Source organism: Brassica rapa, chromosome A07 (genome assembly GCF_000309985.2).
Source record: "Brassica rapa cultivar Chiifu-401-42 chromosome A07, CAAS_Brap_v3.01, whole genome shotgun sequence".
Taxonomy (NCBI): Eukaryota; Viridiplantae; Streptophyta; class Magnoliopsida; order Brassicales; family Brassicaceae; genus Brassica; species Brassica rapa.
This window is the reverse complement of record NC_024801.2, coordinates 10950737-10964881: the sequence shown is the minus strand read 5'-3', so window position 1 is coordinate 10964881 and position 14145 is coordinate 10950737. Positions and strand designations below refer to the sequence as shown.

The following is a 14145-nucleotide window of genomic DNA, read 5'->3' as shown; positions in this document are numbered from 1 at the left end:
ATTTCTTATATTATATATTACTTATTATTTATTTTTCTTATATTTTATATTTACTTATTCTAATATTATAATAGATGTTTAATATAATAATTTTTTTTGATGTTGTATATTTACTTATTATTTATTTAACTATATATTTTCATATAGATGTTTAATTTAGTTTTTTAGTAATAAAGCCACGTGGCATTTTTCGGGAGAAATTTTTTCGCTATGTGGACATCTCATGTAGCCTCAAAAGGTTTTTTTATTAGTATAGACTTATTACATATTATTTTATTTATTATACATTTTTAGATAGATGTTTAATGTATTTTTCTATTTCTTATATTATATATTTACTTATTATTTATTTTTCTTATATTTTATATTTATTTATTCTATTACTATAATAGATGTTTAATATAATATTTTCTTATGTTTATATTTTCTTATTATTTATTTTACTATATATTTTTAGATAGATGTTTAATTTAGTTTTCTATTTCTTATATTACATATTTAATTATTTTTTATTGTATGTATATTTACTTATTATTTATTTTTTCTTATATTTGATATTTACTTATTATTTATGTTTTATTTTTTAGTAATAATGCTACGTGACATTTTCGGGAGAATTTTTTTCTCTTATATGTACATCCCATGGAGTTTCAAAAGGTTATTAGTATAGATTAGACAATTACACAAACATATATATTACACAAACATATATATATATATATATATATTTAAGAATATTTACTATATTTTCTTTATTATGACCTTAACAGGATAGCTGTTAAAGAAACACAATACATTAAAAACAATAAAACATTTTCCCGCCACCAAATAAATAAACAATTGAAGTGGTAAAGATACTGGTTATGGGAAATATATTGTCAAATAACGAACTTTAGAGTTTTGGATTTAAAGAATCAAAACCCATGCTTTGATGTGATTTCCAGAGAGAAGAGAGCAAAGAAGAGGCGCTGAGAAAAGAGATAACGCAAACGCAATGAGCGACAGAGAGAACCCAGAGAAGGGAGACGAAGAGGCTAAAGAAACCGATACGAGAACAGAGTCGACATCCATGGGAGAAACAGAGGTAAAACGAAGAAACTGAACGATAATCTACTCTCTTCTTTACATCCATTTTGATTTCGCGTTCTGTTTTTGAAAACAGAGATGTTCTGACTCAAGCTTTTTGCTTTTAATTTCGATTCTCAGGGACGTGATCCGGATTCAGGTCCGAGCGAAGCTAATGTTAGAACTAATCGGAGACACGAAAGATACGCAAGATCTGGGGCAGAGAAGAGGGTAAAGAAACTGAACAAGAACTCATACTCTGTTTCTTTATCATTATGCTAAAACAGAGTCGATATATACGGTTTTTCTCAGGAGAATGAACCAGAGAGACATGGACTGGGTGATTCGAGTGAGTATCCAGTTCGCATCGGTGTAGAAGATTGTTACTATTACATGAAAAAAGGTCGTTGTGGCTATGGACTAAGTTGCAGGTTCAACCATCCACCTGTGAGTGACAACATTAATAAAGAGTACTTACTGTGTCTAGCTTTCAAGATCTTCTCATGGTTTATTCTCATGGTTTATTGTCTTTGAATCAGCTTCCGCAGAGAGATCAGATGAGGCATGACATGGTGCAACCGAGTCGCTATCCAGTTCGTCCACAACTTCCTGAGAGAAGTCAGATGAGGCATGACATGGTGCAAACGAGTCCGTATCCAGGTGCAGGAGATTGTATACAATATCTACAAACTGGGAAGTGTAGCTACGGACCTAAGTGCCGATTCAACCATCCTCCTTCACCGGTGAGTGAGATGAGAACACAAATAAAGAGTATACAATATAGCTATGGACCTAAGTTTCATGGTTTATTGTCTTTGAAACCCCTTCCTCAGAGAGATATAGGTGCAATAGATTGTAGACAATATCTACAAACTGGGCAGTGTAGCTATGGACCTAAGTGCCGATACAACCATCCTCCTTCACCGGTGAGAAAGAAAGAAAGCAAATTACGTTACTTTCTGTCTAAGTAAAAGTTTCAGTCTCCTTAATGAAAAAAAAAACATCTTAAATAGGTGCTTCCACAGTGGGTTAGCCGTCAGATTTGTAAGGTACAGTTCTCACTTGATTAATTATGATTATTAGTAAAAGTAACACAACTTAGCCTAGTTTTGAAAGAGAAAACGAGAATTAAGCTCATTGTCCATATAGAGTTAGTAACACTTTCATTTAATAGGTGACAAGAATCTACAAAAGATTCATGTTATCTGGTTTAGTACCGCTCTACTGGTTACTTGTGTTGTAAGCAACTTCCTTTTGTACTTTGCAGTTTTTTCAGAAAGGAGATTGTAAGAACGGCTCAGGTTGTAAATTTACTCATTCAATGAGTGGGGATGGTGCAGAAGCAGAACCTATGCGTCAGGTTGTGGTTACTATTATATTATTCTTATCAGCCGAACTTTAAATTTTATTCTCACCATGTCATTTAACGTTTTATTTTAATTTTGGTACTCAGGATACAAGTTGGGGTAAGAAAAGACACGCAGCCAAGTCAAGCTCTAGGCCATGGAAGAGGGTAACTAAGCTAAATCTTTACATTTGTTTGTTGTTTTAAGTTAATTCTCAGACGAGAGTTATTGTAAGGAAATGGAACAGAGAATATGAGATAAGCACCTTACTCTGTTTGTCTACTCTGTTTTTGACTTAATTCTTCACAGGAGAGGCAAGCTCATGATCTGGAGGAACGTAAACAGAAGAAGAGGAGGGTGGAAAATTTGAGAATTGATCCCAATGTTCAATCCGGCGAAGGAGGGAGTCAAACGGAACAGAGATTGGAGGTAAAGAAACAAGACCATGTTCTTATTTTGGTTTACTGATCCTGAGTCCTTGAATAAGTTGGTTTCTTTGCCTTCAAACTAGGTTCCAGAGAACCGCAACGTTAACGCTCAAGAACAGGCAGATATGGAGAGGCAGAACAGAGAGGCTCAAGAGAAAGCGCAGGAGGAACGTAGACTACGGATAGATAATGAGAGGAGGCAGGCTCGTTTGCGTCTTGAGCGGGTATTGAATGGCATCATGAAGATTTTCTCAATCGCACTTTGAATTTTTTTTTATGCAGTACGGGTATATGATATTCACATGATATTTTTTTTTCCTTCTCTTCAGATGCAACCCAGAGTTCTAACCAACAACGTTGATCAGCTCAGAGAGGCATTACCAGATATTGGGATTGAAAGAAAAGAGGGCGATGGGTTTTAGGAGAAAACAGAGTTACTAATCAGATTGTTTGGGACGCAAGAAAACGATATGTTTTGGGATGATTTAGGTCAATCTTTTCGTTGTTTTAGTCGTGTAACTGTTTAGTGTTGTTGTGTTAGTTCGCTTGATCGTTCACTTTTATAAGATTACGTTTGAGCAACTTAATAGCTAACTACAGTTCCGAACGGTAATCTAGGCAACTTCAATCACATTAGTATGAAAATAAATAGTAGCCAAATACAGTTCTTGTATGCTCTAGGTCTTGTATTTGTTTTACTAAGAGAAATAAGCATATAGGTCTTGTCTGCTCTAGGTCTTGTATTTAAGTTATAATTTCATTGGTTAGAACTGATCTTTTTGAAATGCAATGTATATTTTGGTGAAACAACTGATGGAAATCAATACATATACATTATGGCCATATTCGTTTTTGTACTTGATGCATCATCATCTAGATGTAGGGTCTGAAAATAATATCTAGCTATTGCATCCAAATGTTGTGAATTTATTCTTTTTATATTATTCGAGGAACACTTTTATTAAGTAACTTTATTTTTATGTGTGATTAACCAAAATGTCATTACTTAGGTGGCATCACTAGAGCTTTTCTCACATCATTACATCAAAAGCCCTCCATCACCTAGATTTATTACATGTAATGCCATTATTCATTATTTTCAGACTAAAATTATACTATGTGTTTCGTATAGAACCGAAATTATTATGTCTTACATCCATTAGCTAAACCCAAAATAACAAATTTATTTGTCTTAACCAAATTTTAAATTTTATGTAGATTTATCTACTGTTTAACAATCGTGTTCTAAAATAATAGTTGAGCCATATATTTATTTTTAGAACGTATTCATCATGTACACTAGACCAAATTTATATTAAATAATGTACATTACATTATGTTACAAACTCGATATTTCAATTTTAATGACCACAAGTTACTCATTTACCAAAATAATAAAAATGTCATATGAAAATGACGACCACAACCAACATGTAAAATAATATATAACAGTTTTGCTAATGTCGTAAAAAACATTATCTTGCTAACAATCACTGTTATTAATGTTATTAATACATAACATTAGCATATACTCTAAAGTTATGGACCGAATGAAAAAAGTCAACTTATTCAATTTTATTCAATTATATCATTAAAAGGGTCTATACATTAAGTCCATGTAACATTATTTGGATCTCATTAGTTTGTACCAACTTGGAATAGTGTCAAAGTTAAATTAGAAAAAAAATGTAATCTTATTAATTTTCTTGCCATCTATTTACATGCGGCATCAATGGGTACGTAAAAGGTAATTATATAAGTTTACAAAAATGTAACTTTATATATGCAATGTTTAGTAATTATAGTGTGTCTTAAAGAAAGTATTTGTATCTTTGAATCATTATAGCGATATTATTCTATATACATATGTGACCATTGATTATAGTATGTGTTAAGGAACATATTATAGTATGTGTTAAGGAACATATTAATTTAATATATACCACTAATATCATAGGAACTCTTTTAATTGGTTTTCTTCAAGAGGCATTATCGGAACTCGGGTTTAAGAACATAGAGGGTGATGGGTTTAAGATGAAACACATGCAGTTACTTGACAACTCTGGGAACCAATGTGTTGGATGATAAGTTTTCGTAGTTTCAGTCTTGTTGTTTTTAGTTCGGTTGGTTAAATCAATAAATTTACTTCAAAAGACTACTTTTGTGCAAAATTGTAGCTAGATATAGTTCTGAAAATGTAGTATAGTAAGTACAAATCACATTATTCCGAAACTAGTTCAGTTAAATATATTGTCATCATCAAGAAATTTACACTTCAATATTCTTGTATGCTCAAAAAAAAATTGTTATATTTTTTGTTCGATAAAGAACATATGTATTATTACTATATATAAATGCTGTATTGTATTTTTGATATATTCTAACATATTTCTTTCAAATTAATAAGTTTTTTTAGGTTAAACACACATTTTAATGAAGTTTGAAGTATCAACAGTAAAGAATAGACAAAGTAAATAATAGATCAATCCATCAATAAGTTCATTTCATGAAACATTTCCATGTATAATTCCCATTTGATGAAATTCTTTGAAATTGGTATATTTTGTTGCCATCGATAGCAGAGCTATGGTTAAGGAGATCGTTGATGTTGTGGTAGACGTCAACCATCTCTCATCTCTGTTTTCTCCGATCTTTTTCTTTTTTATTTCTTGATCTTTTAATTTCCAAACCAACGGTTTGGCTAAACGATCTCTTCGCCGTCATGCATCTGTAATGGGCCGTGAATTGGGCCAAACTACTTTTTCCTTAAACGAAATTTGGGTTGAACAAAAAAAGGATATTTATTTTTTCGTTAAACCAAATTGTCAAATTTAATGCATTTCTCTTATTTTATTTGAATTAACCACAAAATATCTTTATGTAAAGAAAGTCAATGATTTACTGCAGTCAATTCTTGAAAAGTACTACTAATTCATGGCAATTTAGTGATTAAAAAAATTTCCTTAAATTTAAAGGGTAAGAATTCGAGTCCTCTCAATATATATTGCAATAGATTTTATTAATTATAAATTTCATGTAATAGGAAAAAACATAAATGTGGGGAAGGGGTTAAAAAGTTTAAAATGACACAATATATCATTTAGAGAAAATTTTAGTCTTTTCATTGTCTTGATTCGGAACTTTGCTCTTGAAAGCGATTCGACGAAATCTACTATTACTGTAAGTTTGTTGTAAGTTTGTTGCTTGTTAAGAAATAATTGTTTGTTCTGCATGATTTTAGAATTGAATTCTTTTTCTAAGAAACTTCAATAAAAATTGTTGATTGGATGATAAAAAACTCCATCGGTTTGTCAAGAGATCCACATCTTATACGAACCCATTTCACAAGTCTTTAATATTTTGATTCTATATATTTTAGCATATTTTGTGTGAAAGTGAAAATAGCTAGAGAAGTAATTATATATGCATATATGACGTCTAGTAAATTATAAATATGGTATCGTGAGACATGAAATGTTAGAGTCTCTTTTTTAAAAATAACCCGAGGGTATTTGGCGGGCCAAGGCCCAACTCAGAGCCGGCCATGGATTAAAGTTGGTAAAGCTCTTATTTTAGGCACCAAATTATCTTCTATATTTAAAGGGCAGCAAAATGTTAATAATTGATTGTGGTGTAGTGGTAGGAACAACTTATATCATAGAGAGGGTATAGAAGCAGTGGATTCGATCCTTACTTGTTTCATATAAACACTTAACTTAAGCAGTATATAAACACTCAACTATTGAGAATTTACCATACTAGTCCATGTCAAGGATCAAATCCCCTCAAGTGTGGAATTACTAATGGTTTCATAGTTGTGATTTCTTGATAGATATTTCAGATTTTAACTTTTATAGCATTTTGAATCTTTTTTGTTGGTTATGTATCTAATGAAAAAATAAAATTTGGATGTATAGTGAATAATCATGTTATGTTTACATACATTTAGGAGGATGAGAGACGATGAGTATCCAGTTCGTCCTGGTAAAGAAGATTGCTCGTTTTATCTTAAAACTGGTCGATGTGACTTCGGAGAAAGGTGTCGCTTCAATCATCCAAAGGTGAGAAACAACATTATCTAGTTTATTCTAATTTGCAAAGTTCCTTATGGCTTACTGCTTTTGACATCTTATTAGGAGCTTCCAAAGGAGCTTAGTCTGCAAAAATGTAAGGTACGAGTATATTATATAGTTAGTTAAAAAACAATATTTTGTTGACCGTTATGCATTTGACTTAAGCTAGCAAAAGGAACATCTTGTTCTAGTTTTGTAATATCATTTAAGAGGTAACAGTTTGCTCTTCTATGTGCAATTCGTTCAGTTTTTTCTGGGAGGAAAATGTAAGTACGGCTCAACTTGTAAATTTAAACATTCAAAGGAAGGGGATAGTACAGAAGCTATGCGTCAGGTGATTGCATATAAATTACTATACTATTCTGATCAGCCAAATGTGAAAAACTTAACTGAGTCTCTTCTTCAGGATCAGAAAAGACAGCGAACTGAGTCAAGCTATGGTCCAAGTCAAGAGAAGAGGGTAACTATTACTAAATGTCATCTTTTATACTATTGATTTACTGTTTTAAGTCACTTCTATGTTAATTTTCAGGCAAAAACTATTGACAAGCAGAGGAGAGAGGCTCAAAATAATCTGCAGGAAGAAAGATTGATGGTAAAAAAATAAATAAATGGCTTGATTATGTTCTTTACTAGTAGATGAAACAGAGTTTACTCTGTCTTTTACTGTGAATTATCATTTGGTTTACATGTTCTCAGCCAAATCTGGTTTACTGCTCCTGAGTCCTTGAATAAATTAGTTTCTTTTCCTTCAAACTAGATTCCAGAGAACCGCAACGTTAACGCTCAAGAACAGGCAGATATGGAGAGGCAGAACAGAGAGGCTCAAGAGAAAGCGCAGGAGGAACGTAGAAGACAGATAGATAATGAGAGGAGGCAGGCTCGTTTGCGTCTTGAGCGGGTATTGAATCATAAAGATTTTTTCAATCGCATTTTATATTTCTATGCAATATAGGTACGATATTCACATGATGTTTTTTTCATCTTCTTTCAGATGAAACCGAGAGTTCTAACCAGTAACGTGGATCAGCTCAGAGAGGCATTACGAGATATTGGGATTGAAAGAAAAGAGGGCGATGGGTTTTAGGAGAGAACAGAGTTATGAGACAAACCCAAGAGAACTAATCAGATTGTTTGGGGTGCAAGAAAAATGATATGTGTTGGGATGATTTAGGTCAATCTTTTCGTAGTTTCAATCTATTTGTGGACAACATAAACTTTATTGCTATTTCGTCAACTATTTTCGTATTTGTGGACAACATTAAACATAATAGCTAACTACAGTTCCGAAAGGTAATCTAGTCAATTTCAACCACATTGGTATGAAAATAAATAGTAGCCAAGTACAATTCTTGTCTGCTCTAGGTCATGTATTTTTTTACTAAGAGAAATAAGCATATAAGTATTATTTAAGTTTTAATTTCACTGGTTAGAACTGATCTTTTGAAATGCAATGTTTATTTTGGTGAAACAACTGATGGAAATCAATACATATACATTATGGCCATATTCGTTTTTGTATTTGATGCATCATCTAGATGTTGCGTCTGAAAATAATATCTAGCTATTGCATCCAAATTTTGTGATTTTATAGTTAATATTTCTATTCAGATGCAACATCTAGATGCTAAATTGTTTGTTTTTTTTTAATTTAAAATAGCATTTGAATACTACAAGTTAAAAAGACCAATAATACATGATTATTTTGTCCTAATTATAATATTCAAATAAATATATCTAAAATTATTTTTTAATTTTGGTGGAAAAACACGATTTTACACTTATTGCAGGAAACTTAATTTTGCGGTTTGGTGGAAAAACACGATTTTTTCATTTTGGCGGAAACAAATTGGTGAGAAAACTTGATTTAATGGTTTTGGTGGAAAAATTTTATTTTGTGATTTTTGAATTTAGTAGGAAAACATGATTTTGCGATTTTCGAGAAAATCATTTTTTAGCGGAATACGTTTTTGATTTGACTTTGGAGGCAAAACGTAATTTTGCGGTTTACGCGAGAAAACGTTTTTTTTGTTTTGCAAAATGATTTTTTGGTTTTGAGAGAAATATTATTTTATTATTTCAAAAATTATATCTAATAATAATTACGAAAATTATATCTAATAATAATCTTTATGAAATAGATTAAAGTCTTTTGGATTTTGATATGCAAATGCTGCATCCAAATTTTAACATTTTTGGCATCTGAAATACCTCCATTTAGTATAATTACTCAACTGTAACAATCTCAGTTTCGGGTAATAATAGAAAGTACATCATTTTGTAGACTGAAATTTATATAATTGTTTTAATGATTGACTATATCATATAATGAATTATGAATAGATTTTTGATGTTGTAAGCCAAAAACTATAATTTCAAATTCTAGTTTTATAAATCTTATGAATAAATTTACAGATAAAAAATACAAAACTATATTTTAGACATATTATAAACATTAAAAAATTGTTTACTATTATTTTACACAAATTGAAGATTTTTAAGAAACAATTAAGGACCAAAATCATTTTTTTTGATTCTTGTTTGAGAAATCTCAGTACCGGCCTTGGTCGCAATCACATTATTCTGAAACTAGTTCAGTTAAATATATTCTCATCATCTATAAATTACACTTAAATATTCTCGTATGCTCGAAATTATTTTGTTGTATTTTTTTGTTCGAGAAAAACATATGCATTATTACTACATACTGTATAAGTGATGTTTGTGTTTTTGACATATTCTAACATAGTTCTTTTAAAATTAATAAATCTTTTTAGGTTAACAATAAAGAATAAAAAAATTAAATAATCTTTCAATTCATAAATAATTTCATTCCATGAAACCTTTCCATGTATAATTCCTATTTGATGACAAATTTTGAAATTGTATATGTATTTTCGTTAAACCGAGTGATGAAACATAATGCAATTCCCTTATATATGTAATTTGAATTAACCCCAAAATATCTTTGTGTGAAGAAAGTCAATGATTTACTCTAGTCAATTTTTAAAAAGTACGATTAATTTATGGCAATTTAGTGATTAAAAACTTACCCTAAATTTAAAGGTAAGAATTCGAGTCCACACACTATTATATTGCAATAAAGTGATTAGAAACAAAATGTATTGTTTTATTTTTGTTATTCTACGAATCCATGTAATAGGAAACAACATAAATGGGGGAGGGGATAAAAAGAATAAAATGACACAATAAATCATTTAGAGAAAATTTTACTTTCGTCATTGTCTTGATCCGGAACTTTGCTCTTGAAGGCGATTCGACGATCTTTACTATTATTGTAAGTTTGTTGCTTGTTATGAAAACATCTTATACAAGCTCTTTTCACAAATCATCGTAATTTCGTTTTATATCCTATGCCATTTTCTGTATGAAAGTGAAAGCAGAAAAGTAATTAAATATGCATATGTATAATATCATCTAAGTAATTACCAAATCTGTTATTTTCAAATATGAAATGTTTGTTTTGGACTAATAGATCTTGTAACGTCAAATTTAGAGCATGAAATCCCCTCACTGTGATTTCTTGATAGATATTTCAGATTACAACTTTTATAGCATTTTAAACCTTAAATCATTTTATTTTTGTGTTGATTATGGAATTACGAGTGGTTTCACTGTGTCTATATTATATTTCTGTTTTGGATTTATAAAAATATATTTTCTGAAACCTAGAATTATTTAGATCATTAATCCAAATCAATTATTTAATTCAAATACGAATTAAAAAAACATCATAGAGCTTTCAATGATTGTAGTTAATATACTCATCTAAACTATATTATTATATTTTAGCTATATTCGTACGAAAAGCTAAAATGTTATAAAAGGCTAGATAAGGAAATAAAGTATAAAACAATTATGTGGAAATTTATATAACTATTTTAATTATAATAAATTTCCGATTAATATTTGTGATTATAGAAAATAAGCAGTTTAAGAGAATGTCTTCATGTCTTGTGTCCTCCACCGCATAATTTTGTTCATCAATTTTAAACCTAACTATATATTTACTTATTCCCATGCAATTAAACCGTTCTTTAATTTGATTTTTTGAGAGGGAAGAGTGGGTAAGGTTAACAGAAAATAAAAGCGGAAACAGAGTTCGCATTCAAGAATATGGCAGATGCTCTAGACAATCAGCAAGAAGTTCAGAGATCAGGAAGCAATGAAACAGAGTCGAGATCCAATGAAGAAACGAAGGTAACCAATAACGTATTCTGCTGATGTTCTTACTGAGATTTAGTTTCACTCAGATTCTTCCTTACAGTATTTAGAGCAAGATTTCATGATAGAAGTCAAAGCGACCATGGAAACAGAGTCAAGAAAGACGTTATCGTTATTCTCTTGCCTAGCGCTGATACATTTTGATTTATTGTGTTCCGGCACAGGGACAAACTCTGGATATGAGGCCGAGTGGATCAGGGACGAGGTCTGTTGAGAAAGCCGTTGTTAGATACGATAGAGATACAAGATTCCGTGACGCGAACAGGGTAACAAGAAACAGAGTCGAGAAATACCTAATCATTATGATTTATTTTTTTGATTTAATTTTTTGATTCTTAAAGGAAGCAACTCCGGATAGAGATCCAATTGCACATGCAATATACTGGGAAAAGAAAGTGCAAGAACTGAGAGTGAGAAATGCTGAGATGAAACAGAGGAGAGCCAATGAAACAATACAAAAACAGAGACTGAGAAATGCTGAGATGCAACAGAGGAGAGCCAATAAAACAGAGTCGATATCTATTGAAGAAACAAAGGTAAAAAATAACATTTTGATTTGGCGTTTTAAGTTTCTTATGTGAAGTTTTGATGATAGAAGTCAAATGATACCATGGAAACAGAGTCAAGAAAGAACATATTATTATGCTCCTCTTGCGTAGGGATTTTATCGTTCAGTTTACTGTTGATTGCCAGGGAGAAACTGTGGATATGAGGCCGAGTGGACCATGGGAGAAAGCGGTTATTAGATACGATAGAGATACAAGATTCTGGGAAGATAAAATGCAACAACAGAGACTGAGAGATGTTGAGATGCGACAGAGGAGAGCCAATGAAACAGAGTCGAGATCCATTGAAGAAACGGAGGTAAGGAAATAACATTTTGATTTGGCATTTCAGTTTCATTTATATTCCTGGGTGTCCTTATAGCAAGATTTTAGGATAGAAGTCAAAGATACCATAGAAAGAAAGTCAAGTAAGAACATATTGTTATACTCCTCTTGCCTAAGTACTTTATCTTTCAGTTTACTGTTGATTGTCAGGGAGAAACTGTGGATACGAGGCCGAGTGGATCAGGGGAGAAAGTGGTACACGGTTTCACTTAAAGTCAAGGAAAAGAGTCGAGAAAGACCAATTGTTATGCTCTTGCGTTAGGGTGATTTATCGTTCTGTTTATTGTTGATTCTTAGGGACAAACTCGGCCTAGTGGATCAAGGAGGTGGTCACCAGTTGTTAGATACAATAGAGATACAAGATCCTGGGAAGAGAACAGGGTAACAAAAAAACAGTGCAACAACTTGCTCTGTTCTGTAGTAGAATGAATCAAAAGAGTTAATCCGAATTATTAATTATTTTCTCAGGAATACTTAGAATCAAGTGGAAGAGAGAACGAAGCGGTTCAGATTCGTGATCAAAACGAGACATACATACAACAGAGACAGAGAGATGATGAGATGCAACAGAGGAGAAGCCGTGAAACAGAGTCGATATTCTTTCAACAGCAGAAGAACAGGGTAAGGAAACTCAACATAGAGTTTACTCTGTTGTGAAGCTAAGAGGTTGATGTGAATTTTCTCAGGAATACGAATGCTCTGGTTCAAGAATGAACGAAGCGGGTCCGATTCGTGACCCACGCATACTTGAGAATCTGAGAGATTTTGGGATGCAACAGAGGAGACGCCATGAAACAGAGTGGAGATTCCAGAAACAACAGAATAGGGTAAAGAAACCTTAAGTTTCTTTCTTACGCTTTTTGATTTAGACGTTGGGTCTTATAATTTTGATTCTCTAGGCTGAAGCTCCTGATTTGGGATACAAAAGAAGAAGATTCGAACAGGAGCAGTATCCAACTCGTCCCCGTATTAAAAAAGGAGTTTGTCACTTTTATCTAAAAAAAGGTTGGTGTGGCTTTGGAAGTGATTGCGTTTTCAAACATCCTACTCCGAGTTGGAGATTTGACGAGAGGAGATACGAAACAGAGGTTCCAGAGAATATGGTAACTATACTGAATATGATCTTTTATATTTTGTTTAGTTTATGGTTTAGTTTAAACGTTTTCTTTTGATTATCAGGCTAGAACAGTGTACGGGAGGGAGAGTGGGTCCACATGGAGATTCGATGAGGAAAGAGAGTCAGGATATGGAGAGGCTCAAGAGAATAACATTTGGTGGCAGAGGAGAGAAGATCCAGAGAATGTGTGGGAACAGAGAGACAGCACTGCTGGGTGGCTGAGTTATGATGAGAGACGGAGAAATCCTGCAACTGGGGAGATTCTTATGCGTCCTCCAAGGAGAATGGTAAGGAAGTTGAATATGACCCCTGACCAGTTCTATAGTTTCTTCAAACAAATATCGTAATATATATTCTAATGCTCATTAGAATCTACGTGAACAGGAACAGAGAGATAGGGAGAGGGAGGTGAGAAATGAAGGGGCTCATAACAGAGAGTCATCACCACAACTTGGGACTGAAAGAGAAGAGAGTGATGGAATTTAAAGAGGAAACAGAGTTAATAAACATATCAAAGATGATTCCTTTTGGCGCAAGAAATTATGTGTCTTGTGAATTTTTATTTGCTTATGGTCTATCTTTACTGTATTAAAAGATGCACATGTTAGATTTTTTTTTTTCTTTTGCGAAAAACCGGGGGGGGGGGGGGGGGTTTAAATCAACTATATCAGATGTACTTGTGGTATTATAAAAACCTTCAAAATTATAATTATTACTAGGGTTTGAGTGGTGACCATTCGGGAAACAAGAGGAACGAATAAAAAAAGAATGTTCGGGAATAAAATAGTAGGAATGAAAAGGAATGGTTGTTACTTATCAATTTTATCAAGGAATAATGTTGTTCTTTAATTCTCTACAAAAAAAAGGAATGAAAGGGAATGAGAGGAAATTATTATTCCTTGTGAATGGTGATTTTTTTAGGAACGTTAGGGAATGCATTATTCCTCGCCGTTCTCTGGTCACCATTCATACCCTAGGTGT

General features: G+C 32.2%; 2 protein-coding genes across 3 annotated transcripts; both read left to right on the top strand.

The window, feature by feature from the left end:
- Nucleotides 1–438: 438 nt before the first annotated feature.
- LOC103828952 (zinc finger CCCH domain-containing protein 42-like) lies at nucleotides 439–10690 on the top strand. Of its 2 annotated transcripts, XM_033274252.1 has the most exons (10): nucleotides 440–1084; nucleotides 1207–1296; nucleotides 1378–1512; nucleotides 1605–1808; nucleotides 1899–1991; nucleotides 2079–2114; nucleotides 2333–2425; nucleotides 2519–2578; nucleotides 2721–2840; nucleotides 7673–10690. In XM_033274252.1, the coding sequence occupies exons 1-10, from the start codon at nucleotides 995–997 to the stop codon at nucleotides 7865–7867; spliced, it is 1116 nt and encodes a 371-aa protein (XP_033130143.1). In that variant the 5' UTR covers nucleotides 440–994; the 3' UTR covers nucleotides 7868–10690. The 2 variants fall into 2 exon arrangements, with proteins under 2 accessions (XP_033130142.1, XP_033130143.1); XM_033274251.1 differs by having other exon boundaries at nucleotides 439–1084; nucleotides 1605–1991.
- A 233-nt stretch (nucleotides 10691–10923) lies between these two features.
- On the top strand, nucleotides 10924–13876 carry LOC103829099 (trichohyalin-like). Its single transcript, XM_033274249.1, has 11 exons — nucleotides 10924–11133; nucleotides 11322–11423; nucleotides 11499–11693; nucleotides 11851–12021; nucleotides 12198–12242; nucleotides 12345–12428; nucleotides 12516–12668; nucleotides 12734–12874; nucleotides 12947–13150; nucleotides 13227–13451; nucleotides 13549–13876. The coding sequence occupies exons 1-11, from the start codon at nucleotides 11050–11052 to the stop codon at nucleotides 13648–13650; spliced, it is 1506 nt and encodes a 501-aa protein (XP_033130140.1). The 5' UTR covers nucleotides 10924–11049; the 3' UTR covers nucleotides 13651–13876.
- Nucleotides 13877–14145: the final 269 nt, after the last annotated feature.